Source organism: Ochotona curzoniae, unplaced genomic scaffold, assembly GCF_017591425.1.
Source record: "Ochotona curzoniae isolate NIBS_2020 unplaced genomic scaffold, NIBS_Ocur_1.0 contig_4148, whole genome shotgun sequence".
NCBI lineage: Eukaryota > Metazoa > Chordata > Mammalia > Lagomorpha > Ochotonidae > Ochotona > Ochotona curzoniae.
This window is the reverse complement of record NW_024466146.1, coordinates 7020385-7048381: the sequence shown is the minus strand read 5'-3', so window position 1 is coordinate 7048381 and position 27997 is coordinate 7020385. Positions and strand designations below refer to the sequence as shown.

General features: G+C 37.9%; 1 protein-coding gene across 5 annotated transcripts in view; it reads right to left on the bottom strand.

Annotated features, from left to right (window-relative positions):
* Positions 1-27997, bottom strand: part of UNC80 (unc-80 homolog, NALCN channel complex subunit) — a 176473-nt gene that overhangs the window by 111312 nt on the left and 37164 nt on the right. For 2 of the 5 annotated variants that reach the window (XM_040984422.1, XM_040984425.1), the window contains exons 11-22: positions 27592-27732; positions 26143-26411; positions 24774-25133; positions 21230-21376; positions 16724-16871; positions 14419-14567; positions 12038-12204; positions 11210-11308; positions 8292-8506; positions 7078-7184; positions 5751-5847; positions 4556-4728 (exon numbers count right to left, since the gene is read on the bottom strand). In XM_040984422.1, the coding sequence (XP_040840356.1) occupies positions 4556-4728; positions 5751-5847; positions 7078-7184; positions 8292-8506; positions 11210-11308; positions 12038-12204; positions 14419-14567; positions 16724-16871; positions 21230-21376; positions 24774-25133; positions 26143-26411; positions 27592-27732 (2072 nt within the window). The remainder of the gene's footprint in view (positions 1-4555; positions 4729-5750; positions 5848-7077; positions 7185-8291; positions 8507-11209; positions 11309-12037; positions 12205-14418; positions 14568-16723; positions 16872-21229; positions 21377-24773; positions 25134-26142; positions 26412-27591; positions 27733-27997) is intronic. The other 3 variants (XM_040984424.1, XM_040984423.1, XM_040984426.1) reach the window with 2 other exon arrangements.

The window sequence follows — 27997 nt, the reverse complement described above, 5'->3', positions numbered from 1 at the left end:
CTATGCAATATTTAGAAATAGCATTTATAAATTAAAACATATACACATATAAACACTACATGGATTAAAAATATCATTAAATAAATTAAAATGTACTTAATACAAATTATAAAAACAGTGCTTTAAAATGTTATGACATGCAGTAAAGGCAGTAGTTAAAAAGAAGTCATTGGGTAAGTGGTCAGTTTAGAAAAGGAAGAATAATCGATTTAAAAAGCTGAAGCACAATATAGTAAGTTCAAAACAGACAGAAATAATATAATTAAGAATAAGGGTTAATGAATTAGAAAACAAAGATTCTATAGTTAAGAGATTAAAAAAGAGCTAATGAAGACACATGTGGCAAGTCTAAAGAAAGAAAATGGAAATATCTGAAGAAATAAAAACAACTATAGACACTGCAAAGATTGCAAACTGATAACAGTATTCTGATCCATTTTATACCAACCAATATGAAAACACAGATTAACTGACTAATGAAAACATAAAATATTTAAGTTGCTTCAGGAAGAAGCAGGACTTTTGAATAACCAATTCAGAACTGATTTTCAGTTTGAATTTTAATTATCCCAAAGTTATTGAAATTCAGTACAGTTCCAAGAATAAATTAAAGGATTTCTCACAGAACTCAAGAATCTAATTACAAAATTTACATGAAGTATCAAACAACCACGAAGAACAGTCGACATGATGTTTTAGAACCAAACTATTAAGCCAAAATAGGTCTAAACCCTCAATCTCTCAGGATAGACAAGGATAGAACAAACCCAGAATCACACCATACACGTGTCATACACGTATCACCCATGTGTCATACATGTATCACCCATGTGTCATGCATCACACCTTGCATGTGGTTAACATGACACCACATACGGGGAAGAATGCAAGACTAGCATTAATGTCTGTCGACACAATTATTTCTCCACACAAAAAGGAAAATAACTAACTCAATGAAATGAATCCCTATTTTATATCATTCACATAGAAGCCATAGTTAGAGCCTTAACAGTGAAAGGCAACCTTTAAAACTTTCAGAGGAAAATACCTATAATTACATTAGGATTTCTCTAAAACCAATAAAAAGAGACAGTCATTCAGAACAGTTTTGATGAATTAAATTATATCTGATTGAATGTTCTCTCCATTAAAGTATGCCATGAAGATTAAAGACAAAAGCAAACCACAAACTGGTAGATAAATATAAAGAAGAGAAAATGCGTTAATGTTGACACACTATCTGTACTCCCTTTTAAAAGGTTTACTTACTTAATATGAAAATCAGTTACAGAGAAGGAGAGACAGAGAGAGATTTGTCATCTGCTGATTCACTCCCCATGTGGCCTTAAAGACAGGGGCTTAGCCAGGGCAACGTCAGGACCAGGAGTTCCTTCCCAGTCTCCCACGAGAGCTTGGGCTATGTTCTGCTTTCCCAGGCCTTCTGACAGGAGCCCAACCAGAACTGAAGCAGCCAGTACCTACATGGGTTTCTGTTTGGGATGGTGGCATTGTGGGAGGCAGCTTTATTTGCTAAATCTCACTTTCTGTAACTTGACCTCTGAAATCTCGCACAGTCTTTGTCCTTCACCTAACATAAAGGACACTCAGGTTTAACAAGAACTCCAATTAATGCGACTACTACTTGAGTTTCCTGCACACATGACTCTTACTGATTCCAGTCTGGCAACAACAGGCTCGTTACCTTCCAGTTAGGGTATTACACCAGTGGACATCTGTCACGATCAGAAAATGCTTACTTACTTTGAAGCTCAAAAGATCTTGCTTAAATGCATCAAAATTAATCTTTATTTTATTTCCTATCATGATACTGAGAAGGTCAAGTAGGGCTAGAAAAGGTTCTAAAGCTACCTTTTGAACTGGTTGAGAATCCACAAGTCTGATAATGTCTAGTTATACCACGATTGTGGAAAAGTAAATGAAATTTTAAATTTCCCCTGGACTATAGTCCAATTTAATGGTAGAAGACAGACTGTCCTTGGGAATAGAGGGTGCCTGTGGCTGGAAACAGCTGCAGCATATCTCCTTGGTAAATCTAAGCAGAGTATCAGCTGGGAATCAGGCACAGACTCAACTGATGAGAAGGACTGAAGTTCCAATATCTAATTCACTTGATTAACAAAGTGCTCAAAAACATACCCCTCCAAAAAGACCAATAATTCCAAATTTAATATTGATTTGTTCTGTTGGAATTATTTTCCAAATCCCTGAGTATGGTACTGTATTTTAATAAGCTTGTGCTTTTTGCCTGCTCACACATTTTACATAAAAGCTAAAAACTTTCCATGTAGAAAGTCATTATGGAAGGCTTCTGTATTTATATCTTCAACATATGTTAATACAGCAATTCTGATTAATTGCTTAAAGAGTCTCTTCTGCAAATAAGAATAGATGAATTGAGGTGAACACTTTTTGCTTTGTGGGCATATTTGGAAATAGTCCTGAAACTTGCTGATACTATAGAATAACTTTTTTTAAAAAAATAAATGCTACTTTTCCTGGGAGAGTTTTTGTATAATTTCATTCAACTCTAGAAAAATTCATGCCCCCAAATATTAACAGTAATGTTTTCTTAGGGTGTCTGCGCAGTGTAAATACTTCAAGTTGGGAATTTATTTTATTTTCCTATTATGAATTCATAATGTGTTCAGGCAAAAAGAAACATTTGAAAAGATACAGGTACTTTTGATAATTAAAAGTCATTCATAATCTTCTTTATTACAGAAGACCACACAAATTTAAGAATATTTTCAATGTGTCAAGAGATACCATTGCACTGTAGTTAAATCTGTATATTTTTCTTTGCAGAAAAGCATATGCTGTTGCTAAAAAAAATGCCACAAATAGAATCAGAATATTCTTTGCTGAATTCAGAACCAACTTAACATGACTGAGAAAAATTCGCTTTCTAATTTGTATTGCAACATGTGCTTATTTTTACTCGGTTTTTCAACAAGTTCAAATAATATGATTTGTTCTAACAGCTTTCCTTAATGTCATGAGGCTGTGGGCTGAGGATTTTGATGCCTCACTCACCTAAATTTTTCTAAAAGGATCTGTGATTTTCAAATGGAGAAAAAGAGGGATATGCTAGAAATCTCTGTAAAGTGGTTTATTACTTGTATTTAACAACTGCTCACCTAGCTTCTGTCACCTTTATTTTTTTAACCATACACTATTTGACCAAAATTCATAAGTGACCTTACATGATTTTTTTAAAAAATTTGAGAAGCAGGTAATGGAGAGGAGAGAGAGGGAGAGAGAAAGAGATTGAACCCTCATCTCCCAACTTACTTCTCAAATGCCACCAGTGGCTGAAGGCTGGGCAAGTACTCCCACGTAAATAACAGTGAATCAACTGCCTGAGCCTTTTTCCCTTAGCAGGAAGCTGGAATTGGGAACTGTGCCAGACATTGAATCTTGATGTTCTGATATGGGATGTAAGCATCTTAACCACATCATAGAATGCCAGTCTCACTTTTATTTTATTAGAATCAACATGATAGCTTACAAAATACAGGGGTTTTGAAGATAAGCCTAGGCTCGACATTGGCCATAGTCTTTGCTAGCTCTGCAGTCTTAGATTACTAATTGGCCTTTTTTGAGCTTTGAGTTATTTTTTTTCCTTCAGAGTCACAATAATCTTTAGTTTATCAACCTTACAGTGTGTTAAGAAATCTGAAAAGTAGATCACTAATACAATCTTGGTGGAAAAAGTGAAACACAGATGAAGCTCTCCAGCTGAGTTTTGGGTGTTATTCTTACCTCGTAGCACCATGCCTAGCACTTAGGAAGCCATCGATAGATGTTTGTTGGACCAATTAATTGGTGATTATATGGTGCGTCACAAAATATTCTGCAAGCCACACGGATCACTGACAAGTGATTCACTCATCAATATTGCCCTCTCCCAATCACCCTTAGAGTCGAAGTCTTTCTCCTGTTCCCTATTCAAATTCTGGTGCTTACGATACTGCTAATGCTGTGCAATGGTGTCTGTTATTTTAACACCTACATGGGAGACCAGGATGGAGATTTTTGGATTCTGGCTTTATCCTGCAACATACTCAACTGCTGTGGCCATTTGGAAAGTGAACCAGCAGATGGAAACGATCTCTTCCCATCATTCTGCTTTCAGATAAATAAGTAAATCTTTAAAAAAAAAAGCCCCTCATACCAGCCCTAGAAAGAGCAGTATTATTATACCATTATTTCATACTACATGTTATATATAGCGTATATATGATACTTACCTGCATTTTATAGATATTTAGCTAATATGTATCAGAGTGATATTAACCCATATATTTTGAGTCTGGAGTCCTCCCAAATTTTAAATTATGTTACATTGTACTTCCTAGGGCATTGTTTTTCTTTTATCACTTCATCAACTTTATTTTCTATTTTACCTTTGGTTCTAAGGGAAAAAAAATAATGACTCCACTGCTGGGGTTAGGAATAGGGATCCATGCTTACCTCTGTCAATAGTATTAACCAGAATGGGGGACAGGGTGGGTGAATTCTTCCAGTAACTTACTAGGTCCAAGGCAGCTGCCAGGATGGACGCATCAGGAATGGTCCCTGGCTCACAGCAGTTCAACAGAAACTGAAAGCGTTTCATGCCTTGTCGGATTGCTCCAAGATTCACCACATTTTTGCTTTTTCCACCATCTTGATTGGGAGATAGATGGTCATCGAAACTGTGGCAACCTGTAGGGGGGTTGTGCCATGACGGAAGAATGAGGCAGAATGACACGATCACAGATATTCAAAGAATTTATAAGACATAACAGTGTGTTCTCTGTAGTGTTTGCCTGAAAAGCTCTCCCCTACACCACCTCTGTGCTCTCCACTCTTACACCTGATTTGAACAGATCATGTCTTCTGTGAATCTGGTAAAACACATATACAAAAGTGTGGCATTTTGCCTATCTACTTAAATAGAGGATTTTAAGATTTTTTTTTAACCAAGTCTTAGAGAGAAAAAGAGTGTGTGTGTGTGTATTTCAATGCACTTCCCAGTAATCAACTATTAACTTCAGCTTTTACGGAAGATGCAGTCAGTGTGTAATTTCAGATGATATTACAAGAGTTCATATTATACATTGGAGAAAAATAATGAAAATTACTGATCTTTCATTATAAAATTTTCCAGCCTCATTTTTAAAAGGTAAAAACTTGTCATCCTCACTCAAAATTCACAAATACAATTTCCAAAAATGTTTTTCCTGTATTTTTTTCTAGAATACATCTATCTCCAACTCCACTGTCTCAATTTCCCACCTGCTGTTGAAGTACACGATATTGTTTACAGCTAAATCTGCCAAGTGATTTTAATGCCCCTTCAGTGGAAGTGTGCAGACAGGGTGGTTGGCCACTTGTCAGGAATATAACGAGTGGAATTCTTAAATAGACGGGTAGAACAACAGCAGCAACAACAAAAAGGCACATTGAAAGTTCTGCAAAACCCTCAGACTCTAGTAGAGGACGAAATAGAAGATATCTTATTCTTTGCAAACCATTTTCCATTAGGAAGTAAGGGATATAGCAAGATTTTCATAAATCTCTGTTGAACCCATCTTATAAAAGATGGAGAAGCTACAGATGGTAGGAAAAGACATATAATAAATAAACAAAAGGTCAAGGGAAACAGAAAATAAACCATTTAAGTCTAGACAAATTCTTGTTCTGTGTCACAAAAGTTCAATAAAATTCATAGTCTGTGTGTTTACCTAGGCGCTTGAAGAAATTCTCCTCCTCTTCCCTTCCATTTTCCATTCCACTCCCTGGCCCGCCTTCAGAAAGCTTCACCGCACTAGTGAATTTGACCTAAGGAGGAAAAGAACGCAGTCAGACAACCAAATTCAAAAGCTAATGTTGGTCTGACTCACCTTGCATCTTAAAAATAAGTCGTTTGTATTATGAAGCTTACTTCATTCTTTAGCCCCCACCTTTGGTTAGTTTACCCAGTGTAACTCATTTCATGTGCTAAACGACACAGCAGCACACACATAAGTGGAAGGAGAATGTGGCTATAGATGGAAAGTGCCATAATCAGATACCATGAAAATCATTTTGTGGATAATAAAGATGCTCTTTGGCTTAGTTTTCATAAAATCAAACCTTAAATTTATGAGCAGCAAGTCATATTCATCCTTTAATAAACAACAACACAGCAGGTAGCATGATCAATGCTAAATACAGTCAAATAGAATTCTTCCAAATTCTGTGAAAGGACTAACCCAAATTAATTCATACAGTACAAACATACAGTAATACATTCCTCTAAGCATTAGATGCATCTTATGCAAAGTCTGCAATATTTCTAAATCTTAGTGCAAAAATATAATAGACTAAATTGAAAAATGGATTTTAGTGCCAAAGAAGAAGATACACAAATTAACTGAATATAGAGATGTGAATTGCACCACCCACTGAAGAGTTGGTATACACGTGGCCACGTCATGAGTCATCCACTTGGAAGGATCTTGTAGAAAACAGATTTCAGCAAGAATCGTTACCTTTTCTAATTGTATGCTATGGGTACCAAAACACAGAAACTTTATGAAGATGCATTATTGAGGATAAATATTTCAAGAGTCTATCCTTTTTAAAATGAAGATTCACACGATGCTAAAATCAGTGGAAGAAAGATCAGTGTTGAGTGTGTGTGTGTGTGTGTGTGTGTGTGTGTGTGTGTGCCTGTGTAGAAAAAATCAGTCTAGAATTACTGGATCCTTGAAAAGAACTGAAGATGTCAATAACTTCCCATGCATGCTCTAAGTTAAAAAACAGCTTGGAAATAATATCTATATATAGTTCTGCATTTGTACTATAATTTTTCAAGTGTTTTGGGATACTTTTTTTCCTTTTCTTTTTATGACGATCTACCACTTAATTGCTTTATTTTTCTGTGGCTCATCTATGTTGCCAAATTTTGTTCAGCTTCAGAGTTTATGTGGTTCCCCTTTGGGTTCCTTCAGGAGCTGAACATTCTCATCCTTGCTATTCTTTTCACAGCGACGCTGACATTCACTTCTATGAGTGTGTCCTGTTTACCTTGGAGCTTTGCCTGATGAAGGACAAGCGGTCCACAGAGCTTATATCCAGGAGGTCCTCAACACCGTCGGCCAAGCCAGAGAGAGAGGATCGCTTCAACCAGTTTCCTAGTTAGCATTTTTAAAAAGTTAGACAATTAATAATATTTTCTCTAAAATGGATTAAATAGAAATGCCAGCATGTGCTCAGTAAGCAAAGACAGTTCCATGTCTTGATAAAAATACAAACAAAAACAAATTATTTGGATTCAAAGCATATGCTTTGAATCCAAACAGTCAGAGTAACTATGAAATTTCATCAGCAAGAAAAACCAAGAGCAAAGAAGCAGGTTCTCTAAATGAATGAAGCCATAACCCATTCCGTTATCCTTGGCAACTTTCACATCTCCCACTTAAGCTGTGCCAATTTTATTCTCTGTTTCTTAAATTCTATCCACTTTTCTTTCTCTACGTGGTCACCACCCAATTCAAGGTTCCATTTATTTATTTCTGGATTAATGGATAGCCCTCCAGATGTTCTCTCTTGTCTATTCATGCTTTTTCCAACACTATTTCCAGGCAGTGATTTTGTTCTCCAGTGTGTTTACCCACATGGATTACTCCACTGTTCAACAACCTGCCTTCAATACCAAGAGCATCAGGCTCGAGAGTCAAGTTGACCTTCAAGTCTCTACATGATCTGTTTTACCACAGGCATGCAACTATTCTTCCAAGTCCCTCCTACTCTAACACTTTCACATCCACCATCACTTGCTGTCCTCCTTTTCATTCTCTAAGCAGTCTACTGTTTTCATGTGAGTTATTACAGGGAATATTTCCATGGTTGCTGCTTGTTCCTGCCAGTTGGGTCAGGTCATATTGTTGCTTGCCTTCATAGCACGATGTGTACTTCCTCCACAAAATTCATAGGTTGCAACTGTACTTAGTTGTATGATGATCTGCTGCAATGACTGCAAGTTCAGCAACATCAGAGGGTGGTATGATTTTGCAAACTGTCGAATCTATGATGCTTAGCATAGTCTTTCCGTCTAGTGGAAGCTCACATTAGGGATCTGAGTAACGCCTTCAGTTAAAAAAAAATGAATGAATGAAGCAGGATGTCCAGGCCTCCTGATCTGAAAGCTTTCCTTCTTTCTGCCCTACTGTGTAGTGTGAATGGCTTATTTTGAGGATATGGCAAGCAAAAAGAGAATACATAAATAAACACAGACATACTTTTACCTATGGGGAGTTTTAGCTTCTTCCGCAGGGAAATTCTGCGAGACCGTGAGCGGGCGCGGCGGTCAGAAGTCGTCCCAGAGTGCGCAGTGGTACATTCTGAAGTGTCCTGTTCAGACTGGCTGCTGGTGTCACTTGCCGCACTCTGAGATTTGAACATCTTGCGCCAGAAATCCTTCCGCCCCAGGTTAGCCCCTTGCATTTGTTCATCGCTGTAAGCAAGCAAAGGAAAGATTTAACTATCTGGGGGAAAATATAGAATTCTCCTAAATTCTTCTGAACCTCCTGCTAAAGAAATTTATGCAAATCATGTGGAATGATCTTTGCCTGGCTTTGTAGGCATGGGGGTGGTAGAGAGCGATCCACGTTAATTCCCTGAGCTTTTCATGCAAACAGTTGTCTCAGCTGTCAAACAGAGGGGATCATTTTTTTCCAGCTTAACGAAACAGATTAAACATTGTTGCTGGTACTCACCTGCAAGTGTGAGTCATAACAGAAAAAACACTTAACATTGTCAGTAAATATTAACTGTTTTTCATAGCTCTCTTGTGCACTAGTGTTTCTCCCTCCCCAGACAGGACAATAAAACATTCAAATGAATGAATACATGAGAGTAAAAAATGCTCACATACCCTGGGAATGCATCATTTTGCAACCAACAGGAAACTCAAGAGAGGTTTAAAACTGAAAAATAATTGCAACTCAGTAGAACAGGAGGACCTGCAAGGAGATTTGGGGCCAAAGTACTACACAGGAGTGAAAAGAAACATGGCCAATAACATACCAAGTTTAATCTTACCATAAAAGATAATAATAATAAACTCATCTTAAAGGACACCCCTAATTTTACTTACTAAATTTCCAAAGATTAAGTATGTTGGAGGAGGAAATGATCAATAGTGTGTCACCAGGAGGAAGATTAAATGATACCTTTCAGAAAGGTAATTCGATAATATGTTATCCAAAGTCTGAACCAGTAACCTTGACAGAGAAATTCAATGACCAGGAAATACTTGCAAGGCAGTAATAGGACAAGCTACATGGTGGTAGACATAACAAATGCATTCTAAGGTATTATTATTATATAACACTGAAAATATAGAAACAGCATAGATGTTCCACTTTAAGGAGATAGTTGAATAAATTACAGAAGGTATTCCTGATATACTGCAATGTCAAAAGGCAAAGATAAAGTAGTTTATCAGGAAAATGGGAAAACAGAAAAGCACACATGTGAATATGTGCTTGAGTGTGAGTCTGTAAGGACATGTGTTCAAAATGCTCAGAATAAACAGAGCTTTGTGGTCTTTCAGCTTTTAAATGGCTTTCTCTCTATGCATTTTGGCTTTTGTTTTTAAGATTTATTTATTTTTATTAGAATGGCAGATTTTCAGAAAGAAAGATCTTCCATCTACTGGTTCACTACCCAGATGGCCACAATGGCCAGAATTGAGCCAATCTGAAGCCAGGAGCCATTTCTGGGTTTCCCACATGGGTTCATGCCCCAAGACTTTGGGCCATCCTCTGCTGCTTTCCCAGACCAAAAACAGGGAGCTTGATGGGAAGTAAAGCAGCTGGGACATGAATGGGTGTCGTGATGGAATGCCAGTGCTTGCAAGCGGTAGATTAGCCAATTGAACCATTACTGTGACCTCCATGTCACATTGAGGAGCACAAGAATGTCAATGGTTTTGAAAGATAGTGTTATAGAAAATGCTTTCATAATGTGATGGAATTTATCTGGGGGGTGTTGGTAATTGTTTGATTACGAGTTTTTGGGACTGAATATTAAACTAACCCCAAATTCAGTAATGCTATATCAGGCAATTGTTTTCTGGAGATATTTAAAGTGTAATTCATATTTCTTTTTCGTCAGAGTACTGAATACTTTTAAATTCTTAAAGTAGGACATTTATTAAGTACGAATTTAAATAAATTTTCTAGAATTGACTTCTTAGTTACTGTTTATCAGATAATTACAGAGGACGAAGTGTTTCTTACCCTCAGGAAATGTGTGGCACAGTGCAGAGTCTGTGATTATATGTTTTGAGTAGAAAATCTTTAAGGAAGGCTGCAATTTAGGCGCTTTCTTAATGGAATGCTATTGTTTGCTTTGTTCAATCACTGTGTTATTAACTAGGAGTTTCAGAAGAATAAGCACATAAAACACTTTTTGAATGACTCAGGATGTATGACTATTACTTCAGGAGGTAGAAAGAGGAGACATGAGGCAAGAGGAGGGAGAGAGATGTGGAGGCGGGGCCAGGCTCATCCAAGGTAACCAACCACTCAGCCTTCACTGTCTCAGAGGACACGTCTGCTCCGTTCCTGGGCAAATGGGAGTCACGGGAACATTCCACAGTGGATTGTTTTATGACATACTTCTAAGTGGAAATAATTATCCAGAGGCATCTTGAAACATGTATTTCATTGAAGTAGAACAACTATGCTAAATGTTGAGAGATGAGGTAGTGTTATTTGGGGAAAATTCCTCCTCTTTCTGGGATTGGCTGAACACAAAGGTTTTTAAACTTGGGTGATTTAACCAAAGAACTTCGCCTCTCACATTACCAGCTTTTCTTAGAGATTATATTTTACAAAATCCTAAGTGATTTTAAGCAAGAAAATGGATAATAATGCCACTTCCCCGCATATACCGACTACTGTCGGTGACAATGTACATGAAAGGCAGAATGGGGAGGAGACGAGGTAGGAAACGCAGTTGGGAAAGCTGCTTGTGCACAAGCCTGGTTATTTGGCTTACTCCGGAGAGATCAGAGGCTTCACCGTGGGAGAGAAAGGACGAAAGCTAGTTCAAAGGAGATGGAAAATGAGCGAACAGCAGTTTAGAAACCAGATCTTCCACTGTGTAGTGTTTGTTCCACTGCACTGGAGACAAAGTCAATGCTACTTACTGCTCTGGAGTCTGAGAGGGGCGGCCAGACATGAAGCTGCGGCACTCTTCAGGCGCTGAGGGCACCTGCCCTTTATCCACGATGCTTCCGGCCTCAGACCTACACAATCAACACATTCCACCAATTACTGCAGAACAGGAAGCACCTTCATATACCTGATATGTGCCATAAAGCAACCCTCTCTGTTAGAGACAGCCTAGAAGGCTTACAAACCTATGTTACCATGAATCTCTGCAGTATGGAATTCCTGCTCTACTGTTTGACTCATGATCTACTTGCCTTGTTGTTAATGAGATTATCAGTATTGCAAATAGATTCCTTAACTACAAGATGAATTTTAAATTTAGGATTTAAAAATATTTCTAAGTGATATTTAACAAATAACAGGCATAAAACAAATGCATGTTGACTAAAAAGAAAAATGAGAGGGTACTGCTTAGCAATTTCTCTTTTGCCCCATTTAGCTTATCACTTACTGAATAGGGATGATATGGTATCGGTAATTACTTTTCCCTTCTGGAAAAAAATGTAGATTATATATAGCAAAGGCTAAAATACAGATAATATTACACCATATAATTAAGAGCTCTGAGATGAAGTTTAAGTATATGAGAGTCTGAGAACAATGGAGCTCTGATTGAAGCAGGCACGGCATTGATTTGACAGCAACTCATCCCTTTCCTAAGCTGCAGCTCGATCACACCAGTGATACCACTTCCACAAGATAGTTTTATACTGTCTACACTGAACTTATCCTGGCACTTCAGCAGTGACATGTTCTAATGGCGTAGGATGAACACTAACATTTAGGGGTCTTAGGCTTCCAACCTTTTACTGCTTGCTGGCTTGGGTTCTTGTTCATTCTCTTCCACCTTCTTTCCCGGAGCTAACTTCTCTGCGCTGTCAAGCAAAGCACTAAGGGCCACTCTCCTGAAGACATTTCCATGAGCCTCTTTGATAAATTGGACCAGCTGTCGGATATCACAGTACAGCCCCTGTTTGGAGGCAGGATGGGGAGATAAGAAAGAAAGGTGGCAATGTGATTAAATAGTTTTCCTTGGAAGGGAGGGAGGAGATAATCCCTTAAATTTACATGAACTTTGGATTATAACAGGAAAACACATCATACGATGTAGCTGATGGTATACTTGCTCTACACGTTCTAGGACATTAGAAAGACCCTGCCAGTCATCCGTCGTATGAAAAGGATGGTTACCACACTTTATATTCAGAAAGTTAGCTGTATCATTAGAAAGACATCAATTTACATTTTTAATGACCGGATTTCCAAATTTTAATGTTCTCTCTTAATTGTTACTTCTGATGATCTGCCTGCAAAAAAGAGTAGTCGACATTTTGCTTAGACTAGATGTCAGGCCCTGTTCATTATCTTCAGATTTTCAGTGGTTCTGTGACAACTATGTGTTAAGGTCTCCAGATACTTTTAAGAAATTCTGATTTTCCAAAGATTATGCATTTTCTGGATAGGCTTAACAAATAATAAGTGTGTTGTAGCTCACTTAATCATAAATTTGACCACAGAACTGAATTATTCAGAGACAATATAACCAATATATTAATAGGTGAACATTTTCAATTTTAGGCAAAACTCTTGTGATGGTGAAATATTAAGTTTTGCACCTAGCATTTCCTTTGTTCTCTTTTCTGTTTAAGAAGGTTCACATGCAGAAGTGAACGCCACGTGAAATAATAAATACAGTTTAATGACTGAGATCAGTAGAACCTTCCAGGCTCTATATGTTCTCTACTTTTTGGAGATCCTTGTATCACTAAGGTGGAGGAGATTCAAGGATGATTGACACTGGACTTTGATCTATTCTGGTGGGATGCAGATTCAATATCCAATGTAAAGTAATTTAAAGAACTTAATTAAAATAATATTTTTATATACATGAGTTTGTAAGCAAATACTTATAGGCACTCACACATATTATACTGAATTTGTTGAACTACTTCTCGACATGCCCAAGTTGAATGCATGGATGGTGTCTGAGCTGTACCTAAGCTCTAACAACTGTGATGACCACTTAGCAAAGATAAATTTCCTTCGGTTTGGGATGTTATTCCTTGTATTTCAAAGGAATTTCATTGTTTCAATAGCTTTCATTGTTTCATTGTTAGAATAGCTTAAAAGAATTACCTTGATGTAGGTAAACTGACAGCTAGGATCCATATGTGCTTACTCTGCATGAGGTCATAATATTCAACAGACTGGCAGGACGCACTTTTGCTTTCCCAAACCTATGCTATCCAACTATTCATATCAGGTTTATCATCCCCAATCTACATTCAGTCCCCCAAATCACAAACTTCTTGGTAATAATTAAATGCTAAACTTTTATGGCCTGCTTTTCCTCATGTTATTACTGGCTTCAGTAGCTTAATTAACTAGCAATGTCTTTTTTTTTTCTAAAGATTTATTTATTTTTGTTGGAAAGTCAGATATACAGAAAGGAGGAGAGATAGGAAGATCTTCCGTCTGCTGGATCATTCCCCATGTGCCCGCAACAGCCGGAGCTCAACCCATTCAAAGCCAGGAGCCAGGAGCTTCTTCTGGGTCTCCCACACAAGTGCAGCATCCCAAGGTCTTGGGGCCATCCTTGACTGCTTTCCCAGGCCACAAGCAGGGAGCTGGACGGGAAACAGGGCTGCCGGGATTAGAACAGGTGTCCACATGGGATCCTGGCATGTACAAGGTAAGGACTTTAACCGCTAGGCTACTGTGCTGGGCCCACTAGCAATATTTTTTAGGAAGAGCAGCCACAAGGTTACAATGCCCAGTAAAAGGAAACAAAGCTAATTTGAGCAACATATTTGCAATACCTCAAAAACTAAATATAATTTCAAACTCTCCTTGGCATGAAATTATTATTTCAGGAACCAACCAATTTTGCCCTATCCTGTTCTTTATGAAAGACTCAAAATGTCTTGCCATTATTTCATTCCACCCAACACTACTTTATAACCTTTTAGCTGGAAGGGAAAGACAAGTTAATTGGCAGGCAGGATAAAAGAAGAATCAGTAGGAAAAAAGTGTTGCCTAGGCTCATTTGTGAGCTACTGGTGACATGAGAGAAAACAGCTATTATAACTCTAAGCCATACACTAATGCCTTCCGTACGTCTTCTCGTGATGATGACAGGGTAGAGACTGGGAGCCCCTCTGGGAAGGGGCAGGGAGTTTCTCACCAGGTTCTCAGGACTGTGCAGCTCATGTGTGGTCGAAGCACAGCGCGTGATGAGGGACTTGAACATGGCACTGACGATAATGCCTTCCACATTCTGGGCTGTGGATTTGTTGTCCACTGTGGTGAAATTATTTCCAAACCCGGCCTTGTCTGCAATGCAAAGGCACAAGTTAAAGACAATATTTCTACTAAGTTGTGCAATCGAAAGGAGTAAGGAAGTACTTGGCAGTCAGGAATTGGGAAGGATTGTGCAACATTTACAAACCAAGGATTCAAGTTGTCTTTGGTTTAATCCTCTCTATGCAGACTTGAACAAAAAAAGGATCATATGCCTCCTCAGAGTCTATACTTCATTTGCAGAATGTTTCTATTGATAGATCTCCACAGGAATCATCTGCTGACTTCAAGAAAGACTTTCAGGCCCACAGTGGCTTTTCAGTAGGTGACCACTTCAAAAAGGTTGAAAAACCGCCTCTCCCTGGAGAAAGCATTAATTTGATCCAACACTTTTCATCATAAGGAAGAAAACTGGCTTTCTAGTGGAAACAGCTCAGCCTGGCAAATGTGGAATGAGATGGGGCAACCACAGAGATGGGCAGGGAGAAAGAGGCATGTGGGAGCCCTGCAGGGGCCTTGGTAGCAATTTAAGTGCTAACCTTTTATAGCCTGGTTCTTCCCATATTACTTGTGGCTTCAGTGGTTTAATCAGCAAAGTCTTTTATGGAGCTGCAGCCACAAGATTATAATGCTCAATGAAAGCCGAGTGCTGTGGAGAAGTGCAGACTCCTCTTGGAATCTTCCTGCACCTCACCCAGAGCCACCTCCTTCTGACCCACAGACACTGATGCTAATGAACGGAGGCCTCTGATTTCCATTGTATTACATGTCAATTTTTCCATAGTTCTTTGCGTCTTTCATAGGGGACTCACAAATATGCTGTGGCTTTGCCAGAGGATCCACTCATGGCTTCTCAGCCATTTGAGAACTGTGGGAAAGAGATCATGAAGCTCCAAGATTGATTGGACAGGCCTTGTGTATCTCTGACTGACTTATCAGACTGAGTCGAAAATCCCAGCAAGAACATGCACTTTCACGTGACACACGATACTACTGGCCCTTTGCTCTCTGTGCTCTTAACAGGGGACTATATTTTAAGCAAATATTTTAGTATATGCATAAAAAATGCTCGTTTTTGATGAGGATTTTGTCTTGTCATTTATAATTCTTATATCATTGAAAACATTACAATATGATTGACTTAAAATAATTATAATAACCTGCATTACTTTACTGGATCTAAACAGGAAATATATATACATATATGTAATATACATATAATATGCATTTATATACATATTATTTATAAATATAAGTTTATATATATTAATGGGATAACCAAACAATAAAGTCTGAAATACAGCCAGGAAAACTTTTTTTTATGTATATTAACTACAACTTCACTAGAATTCAATTAACTACCCTCCTACATGTATCATACGAGCAATAAAAGCTAAGAAATCAACACTTCCAAAATCCCAATTACATGGATGCTTTACTCATTATAAGCTTTTTGTGTCACTTTATTTAATTACTGTATTTACACTCTAGTGGTTTGGGTAGTCAGCACTGAATGTAGCTTAGGTTCAAACTGGTCTCCCTTGGTGACTTAGATTCCTATTCTCAAGCTCTCTTAAAGTCATGACACTGTAAAATAGTTTATAGATCCGTCTATGCATCTACTTCCATAGGTTTTAAAAATTGAACGTAGCACATATATCTAAATTGTGTTACTAGTAGGTTTGCTGTAATCATGTGGTGCTTTCTTCATTGCTTCTGTTAGGCTGTGCAAAGAATTCTAAGCACTGTGTCTGGCACAGACAGTTCTCACCTCCTATTTGTTGACCTGTTTCTGTCTTGTATCTTGATTACTGACTTAAATGTCAATACAACAGAGCTCATAAGAGAGAAAGTCCCAGGAGTGATAGTGTAAAAACTGAGGGGCTGAGAGTGCCAACAAGCCTTCCCAATTCCTATACATTGAGGTAAGTTTTTCTCAGAAAGCCTCCAAAATGATTATCAAAGATGATGTGAAAAATTTTATGTTCATGCTGTTACAAACATGTGTAAGCCCATCACACGTGCGCGTGCGCACACACACACACACACACACACACACACACACACACACACACGCACACACATGCATTTTCTCCAAATTCTGTCCCAATAACCTTGGTGCTTCCTGAAACACTACCTGTTTCACCTCACGGCGATTTCTCCTAGAACTTGGGTGCAGCTTTACTTACTGTCAGTGACCGGTTCCATACAAAATCCTAGCAAAGCATGCAAGAAGTCCACTACATTATTGAGAGAGTCCTTGTTCACATAGTCTCTCATGGTTTGTCGGAACTGCATCTTATCTAGCTTGTATAGCTTAGTGAGGCAGTTCTGGGCCTGCAACGAAGGAACAAAGGTGAAACAGTCACAAGTACCAGCTTACGCTAGGAATGCCATTTGTCTGAGACAAAGACCTCCATCCATCCCACTGGTTTGTCCCAACGGAATCAGCCAGCCCTCTTGTTAAAGTCAGAAGTGGGCAGAGATAGACTGAGTAGTGTGCGGGAATTCACAAGAACTGCTCCTTAGAGTCAAGGTCTAATGCTGATTCCAGGGGTTTAGTGTTTTCATCAAGATCAACACTTTGAAATCTTCATGAAAAGACACAAAGCATGCATGAAATTGGCAATCCATGTTTTAGAAATCTCACATGCTTTGGTAATGAGAAGCATGCCAATCACATGCTCAGGAATCTTGCAAATGAAACATGACTGGAGACAGTGGGGGACACTAGTGAATGTTCATTGTTTTCTTTTGTGACCATGAGAGAAACATACAAGAGACATAAAATTAAACGAATCTGGCTTGTGCATGCCTTTCAATGTGAAAATAAGATATTTAAATAGAAGCTGGCCTCCTGTATATGAAAAACAAGTGAGCCAGTAGTTGGTTATGTTCTGCTACTAAAATTCGCATTTCTTATGATCCAAAATTTTTCCACATTGCAAGGTAAATAGGAATAAATGTTACCACAAGAACCAATGAGGGCAAAATCACTGGATGCCGAAGGCAACAGAAAGAATGCTCTGATACCACCTAGGAACACCAGATTTTCCAGCCCTTTCCTGCCATTAAGAGAAGAAGTCTATTTGCCTGGTGCTTTGCTGTTTAAATTATGTTTCTTGCATTTACATGTATCATAATGTTTTGCTTCTACGCCACCTCTGTGATTTAACAAGTTTTTCTAAATGGAACTTAAGCAAACTGAAGCTCTAAGAAGTCAAGGATTTTGTTCAAATTAGTAACAAAAGTTGCACAACAGAGCCAAGACTAGAACTCAGTCTCGCTTTCTAATATGTACTTCTTTATCTTCTGATACAGTAGTCTCATAAATGGTTCAGATGATGATAACTTGGAGGAAACACATCTAAATAACAATGACTTACTAAAAGATTTCCAGGTGATTGGTAAGAAAGACTGGTTGACAGTTTGAAGATGACTTCAGTATAAAGGATATTCAAGAGAAATTTTTAAACTTCGTAGAAATTGGAATGCAAATATGAGTTCATTTTGGAGCAAAGCATTTTTGAAGTCTACAGGTAGTCTATTTGGTAATGCACATGTCCGCAAGCTTTTTGAAGATCTATAAGAAACAGGATGGGATGGGGGAAAAATAGAGTATCTGGGTTGAGGGGCAAGAGCTAAGCATCCTGAAAGTAGCTTTATAAGGTCACCTAACTGAAAGAAGAACTTCCAGCAAGCCAGCAGACAAGAGAATCAGATTACAAAAGGCAGTCCTTAAGAACAGGGATTTAATTGGTGGTTCACAAGAGAACTTAAATTTCCCCAGCATTTTGACAAATCAATGTCTAGGGAAAAATTCTTGGAAACTTTAAGAAGAAAAGATTAGAAAAGGGTGACGTCTGGAATTAGCAATTGATTTTTTGGATGACCTTGCTATAATACCTCTGTATATTACAAAGTCAGAAAGACTGAATTCGTTTTCAATCCTTTTTCCCTGTGTCGTGCAAGATTTGAAACTGGGTACTATTTTTACTAGGGATTTTTCTAGTTATCAGATCTTGAGCAACTGTTTCTTACAAATAGAACTATTTCTTACAAAACAAATGCTGTTTGCTATAAAATGAAATTGCCAATCAGTCATTATTATTATTTTATTTTTTCAGATTTACTTAATTTTTATTGGAAAGTCAGATATATAGAAAGGAGGAGAAACAGAACGGAAGGTCTTCCCTCCAGTGATTGAATCCCCAAGCAACTGCAACAGCTGGAGCTGAGCTGATCCGAAGCCAGGAACCAGGAGCTTCTTCCAGCTCTCCCACATGGGTGCAGACCCCATGGCTTTTGGCTGTCCTCAACAACTCTCCCAGGCTACAAGCAGGGAGCTGGATGGGAAATGGCGCTGCCGGTCTAGAACCATTATGGGATCCCAGGTGTGCAAGGTGAGGACTTTTGCCGCTAGGCTACTCTGCTGGGTCCACCAATCACTAGTTATTTATGCTTCTGTGGAAATTTAGGAAGGTATTCATTGTATAATTTTGAAAGCATTTTGAAATCCCGGGTTGGAAAATTCTGAAGTACTAATTATTCTATTTTCTGTAAAAATATGCCAAGAAGGCATAGTTTCAAATAAAAGTCTGGCTTTACTCCTAATTCCAGCTTCTTTTAATGCCTAACTTGTGTGACAGCAGGTAATGGCTCAAGTATTTTAGTCCCTGGCTTATATACGGGAGGCTCGGCTTGAGTTCCTGGCTCTTTGGCCCAGATTACACATTTGGGAGTGAATACATAGATGGAAATGATGTTTATCTTTGGTTCGCTTCCTCCCGAAGAAATTAAACATTTAAAAATTAATAAAAATCTATTAAACTTTGTGGAACATAAATTTATTTGAGAGACAAAACTACTAAAGAGTGAATTTCAGTTTTTACAGTTTAGGGCCGCCAGATAAAGAGAAGACTATGAGAACATCTAAGGGACTCGATGATGCAATTGTTAGGGACTTGGATGGATATCAACATAGGAATGTTCTGCCTTAAAAAAAAGAATAGAAGATACGACCTGGTAAAAATGAGAAAAACTGTTAACATTTTAAAGATGAAATAATCTCTGAAAACACAGTGGTTTGGAAACCTAGATAAATGTGCCTTTTGAAATGAAACAACTCTCAGAAAAATTTTTCTAAAATTTAGATTTCTTGGATAATGTGTTTACTGCACCTGTAGGAGAGGCTATGAGTAAAATCTTGGCAATGATTGCTCAACAGTGCTATAAGATAATTCAAGAAGAATGGCCTCGTAAGCCAAGCTGAGAGAGTAGAGAGAAAATTGGCTGACTGGCCTCACAGAAGGCGTTTAGCACACCTGAGGAAGAAAGTGTGGTAGACAAGGAGACACAACACCTTCAGCATGGTTTCTGCCCATTGACCCTGCTTTCTGTGAACCCAGAGAAATAGCATCCGGTTGTTACTGCAAGTTCACACCTCCAACCAAAGCATGACACTTTTTATTGTAATTTTCTACTTCAGTTCATGCAATCAGTTTTATGAAAGAGGAGTGATGTGAGATAGAACTAAAAACCAAAGACCGAAAAAATGACTTTTGCATATGCAAAATTGGAGGCAATGTCAGCTTTTCATTTCCATTTCTTTATCATCATTATTTTATTTACTTTTGGCCTCAAAATTCAGATCAAATGCTTAAGTTGCAGAATTAAAAGCTAATGACTGTGACTTTATCTTTCATATTCATATAATAAACTACTATGACAGAATATAAAAGAGAGAAAGGAGACCGATGGATGGAGAGATGGATATTATCGGTGATGCATCAAGCAATGAGTGTAGCATGCTGATACTGTGTATTTCATGTCAAAATCTAATACCAAGCAAACAATGGTTGACATTAGAATTTGACATGATCTTCAAACTCCACAAAGAAATGCCAAAGGGTTTGCTGGACTCACTTTTCAAGAGTCTTATTTATAATGGCAGATGTTCTCATTTCAATTCAAACATAAATTAGGAACCAACCATCTTAGTTTGGACTTGCTGGAAATATGGGTTATTGCTTAAGTTGAAGAAAAATCAGTAGGGGTAATTGAAACAGAGTCAGAACATGACCATGTTCCATTACAAAATTAATGTTTGGCAAGCTCAAGCGCAGAGTTTCAAGCTCACACAGTTCAAAGGGACACAATCCCGAGTATCTAGAAGTCAAGATTCATTCTCAAACAAAGCAGGCACAAAATGACTGGGTATTTTTATAGTCCTGTTTTGTCCCAATAAGGGCCATTTTTCCATCCCTGAGTGGGGAAAAAAAACAAGTTCTGAACATTGACCTCTTTCTCCAATATAAAATATACTTCTACAGTATCCAGGCAGATGATTAAAAAGTCATTGGTCACAGGCCATCATGCTAAATGTATTCAACTGTGCAAGCTTTTTCAAAGTGCAATTCACACCTTCTCATTTTAAATCCTTTCATAAATTGAAGCCAATAAACAAAGGTGAAACTATTTCTCCAAATAAATTGTTTTAAGCCTGGATTTTAAATGCCTGCAGATATTTTGTGTGTGTGTGCGTTGGGGGGAGGAATTCTTCCACCCCAAACATTAAGTATCCCCTAGGAAACAAAAATTTTCAGGGAACATGGACCCTCATTGTCAAAGGACTAATTTTTCAGTTGTTGAGAGGGAAGGGGGAGAGGAAATGGAATCTACTTTAATTCTCTTACATTCTCTCGGAATACCTGGTGTCTCAGACGATCTCCAGAGAGCCCTCGGTGTCCTTCTCCGCAACCATAGGCACATCCCAAAGACTTCACAATTTTGATGAGCATAGTTAGAGCCAGCCTATGGTTGCTTACAGGAGTATTTTCATCCTATCACCCATGAACAAGAAAGAAGTTGTTGACTTTACCACTTGAGACCTCTTTGCCACTAAGATTTTGTTTGATGATTAAGATTTAGCTATCTTACAGTGAACATCTGTAGTTTTGGAAAGGGAATTGCTAGCACTTGATAAATAAGCTTACTTTAAAAAAATCTACTATGTTACTTAAAAGAAAGTGATGCCATTTGAACACTTCCTAGTGGTAAAGAATATAAATCTAGACATCTTCATTAGAAGACACACTTTTATATCTGCGTCAGACTATCAGAATTAACTAGAGACAGATAGTGGGAGCTACCAGCAATAAAAGCAAATAGGTTTGCTTAAAAATTACCCTATCGTCAAATTTCTCCTAATTTTGTCAACAAAGGATCTAAATTTATGGAACAGATCAAGTGTGGGACTCTGACATATCAATTTCATGGCACTGCTAATTGTATACTTTCAGTAGAGTGTAATACATGTCACAGGACCAAAGTGAGTACCCAAGTATTCATAAACTTTAAGCTTGATTCTTCCTCGAGGCAAACGGGAAGTTCTCCTGAGATTTATGAAACTTAATCATCCTCCATTTGATCTCTTCTGTTCGTGGAGAACATGACTTCTTGAAACGAAGAAACTAGATCTTCCTTTCATCAATTCTCCATGATTCTGGTATTATGAGGTTGCAAAATTAGATAAACTCTCTGATATCACAGAAAGTAACAGAGGGATTTAAAGCCGAACAGACCAGTATGATCACACGTTACTATCACTTCATTTTATGAAGCACATTTATACATAAATTTATTTATAAATTCCTTTTAAAAATAGAGTAGTATCTTGAGAAGTTAAAAACATTTATACCTTAGCTGCATTATTCTTAGCTGTATTATATTTATATCATAGCTGTGTTCGATATCTCAAGATTTGATTTTAAAAAATCCCCTTAGTGTTGACTTCAATCAGAGATAACTTGTGTTGTCAAGCTATAGTATTTAAAATGATATCTAGGCTTTAGATGCCCAAAAGACTTAAACATTTCCAAGACAAATTAGATAAAAATATCACTTAGATGAAAAATTTTAACTAAGAAAAAAAATGAAAACAAAAACTCTAATAATGAACTCAAAGATCTTTAATACACACAGCAAAGCCATTTTACTTTACTTTACTTGGAATATTTAACCTTACCAGTATTTTATAATTTTGTCTTATCTCTATTTGTAATTCCTCTTGAACATTATAATGCATACAACACCATCTACCATCTCTTTGAGTGAACAACTGGGATTGATAGCTAATAAATGTGGTTTTCTAAGATTCTTAACATTTGCTCTATTTGTAAACTTGATCATCAAAATTTGCATTTGATTGCTGATTAATACATAACTGCTGACTAAATGATTTCTTTGTCCAAGAACAATTTTTTTGTGATCTATCATCCACCATTCAGTTGATTTGTATATAAGGAGAGATCTATGGATTCTTGGATTGTCTTTAGTGAGCCATGGAAGAAATAGGAAGAACCTTAGTACCAAAGATTCTATTAAAATTGGAAAACGTATAATGAGGCCTGGAGGAATAATTCTTAAAAAATGTTGGAAACTCAACAATACTGAGCAAGAAAAGTTGTGATATGGAATCTATCAATATTCAGAAGATAGTACATGATGAGATGAAGAAATAGAGATGTTCAATGCACATTAAATATCAACTAAGCGGGATTGCAGAGTGATGAGAATTTAGGAAATCAAAATGAACTCTGCAACATGTATTTAGATGAAAACATCTGATGTCCTTTCAGAAAGAAATGGACAATTTTTAATCCAGGCAGATGGTAATGCTCAGCAGTATAATCACCGTGCTTATAAAGTGGTGATTTATATTTAAAACTCAAACTAAAAAACCTAACTAGTACATCAAGATCATAACTTAATTGTGCTATGGAAAAAGAAATCAAGTTCAGGAAGAATGAGTAATAGAAAAGTTTAAGCCACTGGAATCTGACAGATGGTGACTTGCATGGCTGATACCGAGTGGTTCTCACTACAAATCATCACCCAAACACCTACCAATTAATCAAGAAAATGCTTACCTTGATTCATTTCTCAACTGTGATTGAAATTGGCTGTCATAAGTGTGTGATATAAGTCATGAAAAATAACTTTCAATTGAGGAAAAACTATACTGTCTGTTATGAACTGAGTATATCTGACTTCTCCAAATGCGTATGTTGAAGCCTTCATCACAGATCCGACAGAATTTGAAGATGAGGCTTTGGAACTGGTAAACATCATTAAATGAAATTTTGATTACTGGACCTGATCCAATAGGATGAGGCCTACATAAAAAGAGGCTTACGAGGGTTTCTCTCTCCCTCTCTTTATCTCCATTTCCCTTTCTCTCTTTTCTTCCATTCCTCCTTCCCTACGTACATATGTAATGAGACGGTAATGTGAGCATACAGCAAGATTGTGGGCATCTACTAGCCAAGAAAAGAGAATCCAGGGTGAAACTAACCCAACTGGCACGTTGACCTTGGGTTGATAAACTCAAAATTGTGAGACAAACAGCAAACTTCTGTCATTTATGTCACTAATCATATGATTTTGTCAAGATAGCCTGAGCAGACTAAGAAACTATTCAACTAAGTCAAACCTGAAAGTTTTGAGAAAGTAACTGTCTTTGGTGACAGATTAAGAATTATGGAAAGGGCTGGTGTTGTGGTGGGTTACTTCCTCTGCCTGCAATACTGGCATCTCAGATGGGCTCCAGTTTAAAACTTGGTACCTCCACTTCTGATCCAGTTCCCTGCTAATCCACAAGGGAGATGAGGAGAGGATGGTCCAACTGTTTGGGCCCCTGTATCCATACAGGAGCCCTGAAAGAAATGCTGGCATCGTTGCCGCTGCCTGGTGCAGCTCTTGTTATTGGCCATCTGGGGAGTGAATTATCAGATGGAAGATCTCTATTTCTTCATAACTCTGCCTTTCAACTATTCATATACATATATACATATATACACATACATATATAATCAAGAATTATTTTTAAATATATATTCAATAATTACATATAATTATTTCAAGCATATGTTAATTATATATAAATAGAATTAATTACATATAATGTGAATTATGGAAATTTACTGTATCTCAGGTGATCTTTTGTAGAAATACATCAGAGATGTAGCTTGGATGGTAACAGGCTTTAGATTCAGAAAACAGTTCCACTCAATTCTACTAGCACTTGTTAAGACACTAGTGCAAGGATTTCAGCACTCCCCACTTTCTTGCTGCAATGATTACTTGTAATTCTAAACAAATAAGTTGCCAGCAAGCAAACTTTGGAAAGCAACTAAGGGGCAGCAGGTCATGAGGACATAGAAGGTGGATTCATCCTACCTTCTCTTGGTTTTTATCATTCTTCTCAAAAGGGCCACCTCCACCTCCTCCTCCATCTCCTCCTCCACCGCCTCCATCTCCACCTCCTCCTTCTTCTCCTCCGCCATCTCCAGCCCCACTAACAGAAGGGCCCCCAAATCCACAGGTAGAACTTCCAGATACTCCTTTGAACTGGAAAGTCCCCTCACTGGGTCTCTTTTCCACAGTCTCATTTTCCTTGTTTTCACTTTTCTTTCTGTTCTTTTCTACACAGGGCACCACACCCAGCTGAAGCAAGCATTCCACAATATTAAGTGCCACATCACAGATCCGAGAGCTAATGTCATGGTTGAGGACAAGATAAACAGCCTTCAGAACCACCTACAGAAGAGGAAGATAAGCACATGGTGATTAATTCATCTGCACTTTATTTTCTAAAACAGATTTGACTGTCCTATTTAATCCCTTTCCTGAGATGACTAATTCAGGCAAGTTTTAGAATTTTCTTATTTAAGTTGCATTGAGACCTGTGTATGTGCTTAATACAGACAAAAAAAAATCACTCAAAGAATGAGAAGTGTGTACTTACATTATCTTCTTTCATCTCCCCAAATTCCCCATTATGGAAACATTTAATGGAGGTACTAAAGCACGGTGAGTTAATGGGAGAGAAATTATTTGTCCAAATGGAAACTTGTTCAACTGATTTTTAAAGCACCAATGTGTTTAAATTTCTACCTTTCAATCTCCACTAACTATAATTAACAATGATTTTCTTATGCTCGTAACAGAGGAATATTCACTCATTCATTTCTATGTCATTCTTTATACCTTAATTTTAGATACAAAATACTAGCAAGCTTAAATTATGCCCCTTGTCAATTTTAATGTTTTACATGTGCCACAAAATCTTTTGTGAAATATGATTATAAAACACAATAACCTTTTAATTTCCTAGTAATTATATTCAAGACAGGCTTTTTTGAGAATGCAAACCATAAATCTTTTAAGGACTTTCACTTTTTCTCAGCTGGATAGGAATTTTGGTGTTTAGATTATGCAGCAAAAGAAAATAAAGAACTTTTTATTCTTGTTACAGAAAAAAGTGACCTAGTAAGTACTCATAAATAAATACGCATTTACATAGGTGTATTTAGGATTCACTAACGTTTTTGTTGTAAGAATATTCTAAGATCAAATCTAACAATGCTTGAAGAAAGGGAATGTTTATCTATGACAACTGACACATTAGCCAAATTTTTCTATCAGTATTGCTTTTCCATTTCAACATTTCTGAAAGTCTACGTGCTCATTTCATCCAATATTACAAAAATCAGACCAAAGAGTCCAACCTTAAAAGGTTTAGTAGGAAAAGAATCTTGCCCCTTACTGAAAGGTCAAGCATGCCGTTCTTGTGGACAAAGTTATTGGTCCCATCGATGTGTTCCGTGTCCTCCAAGTAGCTGTAGTTTATGCAGGAGTCTGTGAGACTGCGAGGCAGATTTGCGCAGGCCAGGGGTTCATGTGGCATCTCGGGGATGGGCACTTGGTTGCAGAGCTTCCTCATATGTTCACTGAAGAAGTCTGCATAGCCTACATTGAATGATGCCAACGTGGTATTGAAGGTGGCAACCGTAATCGTGGAGATCTGGGATCGCACTGACAAAAGGAAAGCAACGACTTAGTCTCTTATCAGCTTGCAACCTACAAATCAGTTACAGATGCTGTTATTCAAGTCATGACCACAACCAGAGCTACTGCTTTTGTATGTGTTTGTTTGGGTCTCAAAATTGTATTCAGCTTCCCTGAAACTGCACAGCTGCTAAGGCCATGTAATATCCCATGAAGAAATGGCTCAATTCCATTCGGTCTCCTTACAGCTGAAGCTGGGATTTAACATGTCTGATATTGACTTAACTCTGGTTGCTCACAATAAGTGGATTTTACCCACTATTACATGACAGATCATACTTGTATGAAAGAAATTGGTAGAATTGCTTCCTTATGAGTTTTTAAATTTATCTTATTTATTTGAAAGGCAGAGTTACAAGAAGGGAGGGAGAGAGGTGAAGCAGAGGGAGTCGCCCATCTGCTGGTTCACTCTCTGAACCTTTGTAATGGTGCTGAAGAGGATTGGGCAAGTGTGACGCCAGGAGCCAGACTCTCTCCCAATAACTACATGACTGTCAAGATATATGTTTTAGTGAATTATGGAACAACAGGCAGAAAAAAAAAACTTTCCCTTTTGGTAAAAAATAAGGAAACAAATTCATGGTGGCAACTAACAGATGTCTTTGAATATTTGAAATACAGTTCAGGGAAAACGGAATTAAGGTTACACATAATAATGAACACAATCAATTATTAAAGAACAAATGCAGATGAATGACTTGTCTAGGATTCTTCCCAGAGACACATATTTGTGCCACATAAAGCAAAGAAAGTATTGCTCTGAAACATATACACTGTGATCTTGGAAGGCAATGCCTTTTCTCTTGGGGAAGGTGCACAGGCCTTGCAGAAGGATGAAATGGAGGGCATTAAGGCACTCCATGTAGTTGGCTCACCATTTCTCTGCCAGCCCGGTGGGTCTATGATTTCTGAAGGCAAGGATTAACAGTTTATCCCGTGTTTCCCTCTGACAGATGTGTGCATAACGTGGTGTCAAACAGCTCTTGTTACTAAGAACACACTAAGAACAGCCAACAAGTAAATAACCAAATAACATAGTGCAAGGTGCATGCTATCAAAACACATAAAAATGGGCGACAGTGAAACTGGAGCTTGGTATAAGAGCAGCAAAAGAGAAATGAGAAAGTAAATTGGAACTGCTGCCCACCTTCCTTGACAGCGTTTTCTCCGTGGCTGTTGGAGGGTTCTGGCAGCTCACTCACCAGCGTGTGATGGGAGTGAGCGTGCTTGGCGCTCAGGCTCTCCATCTCAGTGGCTGCATCCGAACTGCCCCGCCGGGTCAACTTCCCTGGGATGAACAAGAGCACCACAAGATGGTTATAAAATCTGAAGGAGTCAAGCAGGATTTGTCTTTCCAAAAGACAGCAGTGAGAGTTGGGGAATATTAGGAAGCGAAAGATTGATGACGCTGCCTGTGATAAGGTCAGCCCCAGTCTAGCCAACTGTCAGAAACCATCTGCCATGGTCCTCCTAACTGTCAACATCCAATTCAAGGTGGTTGGCTGTATATGCCACACAGCAAAAGGAAAATTTTTACTGTTTTTTTTTTCTTC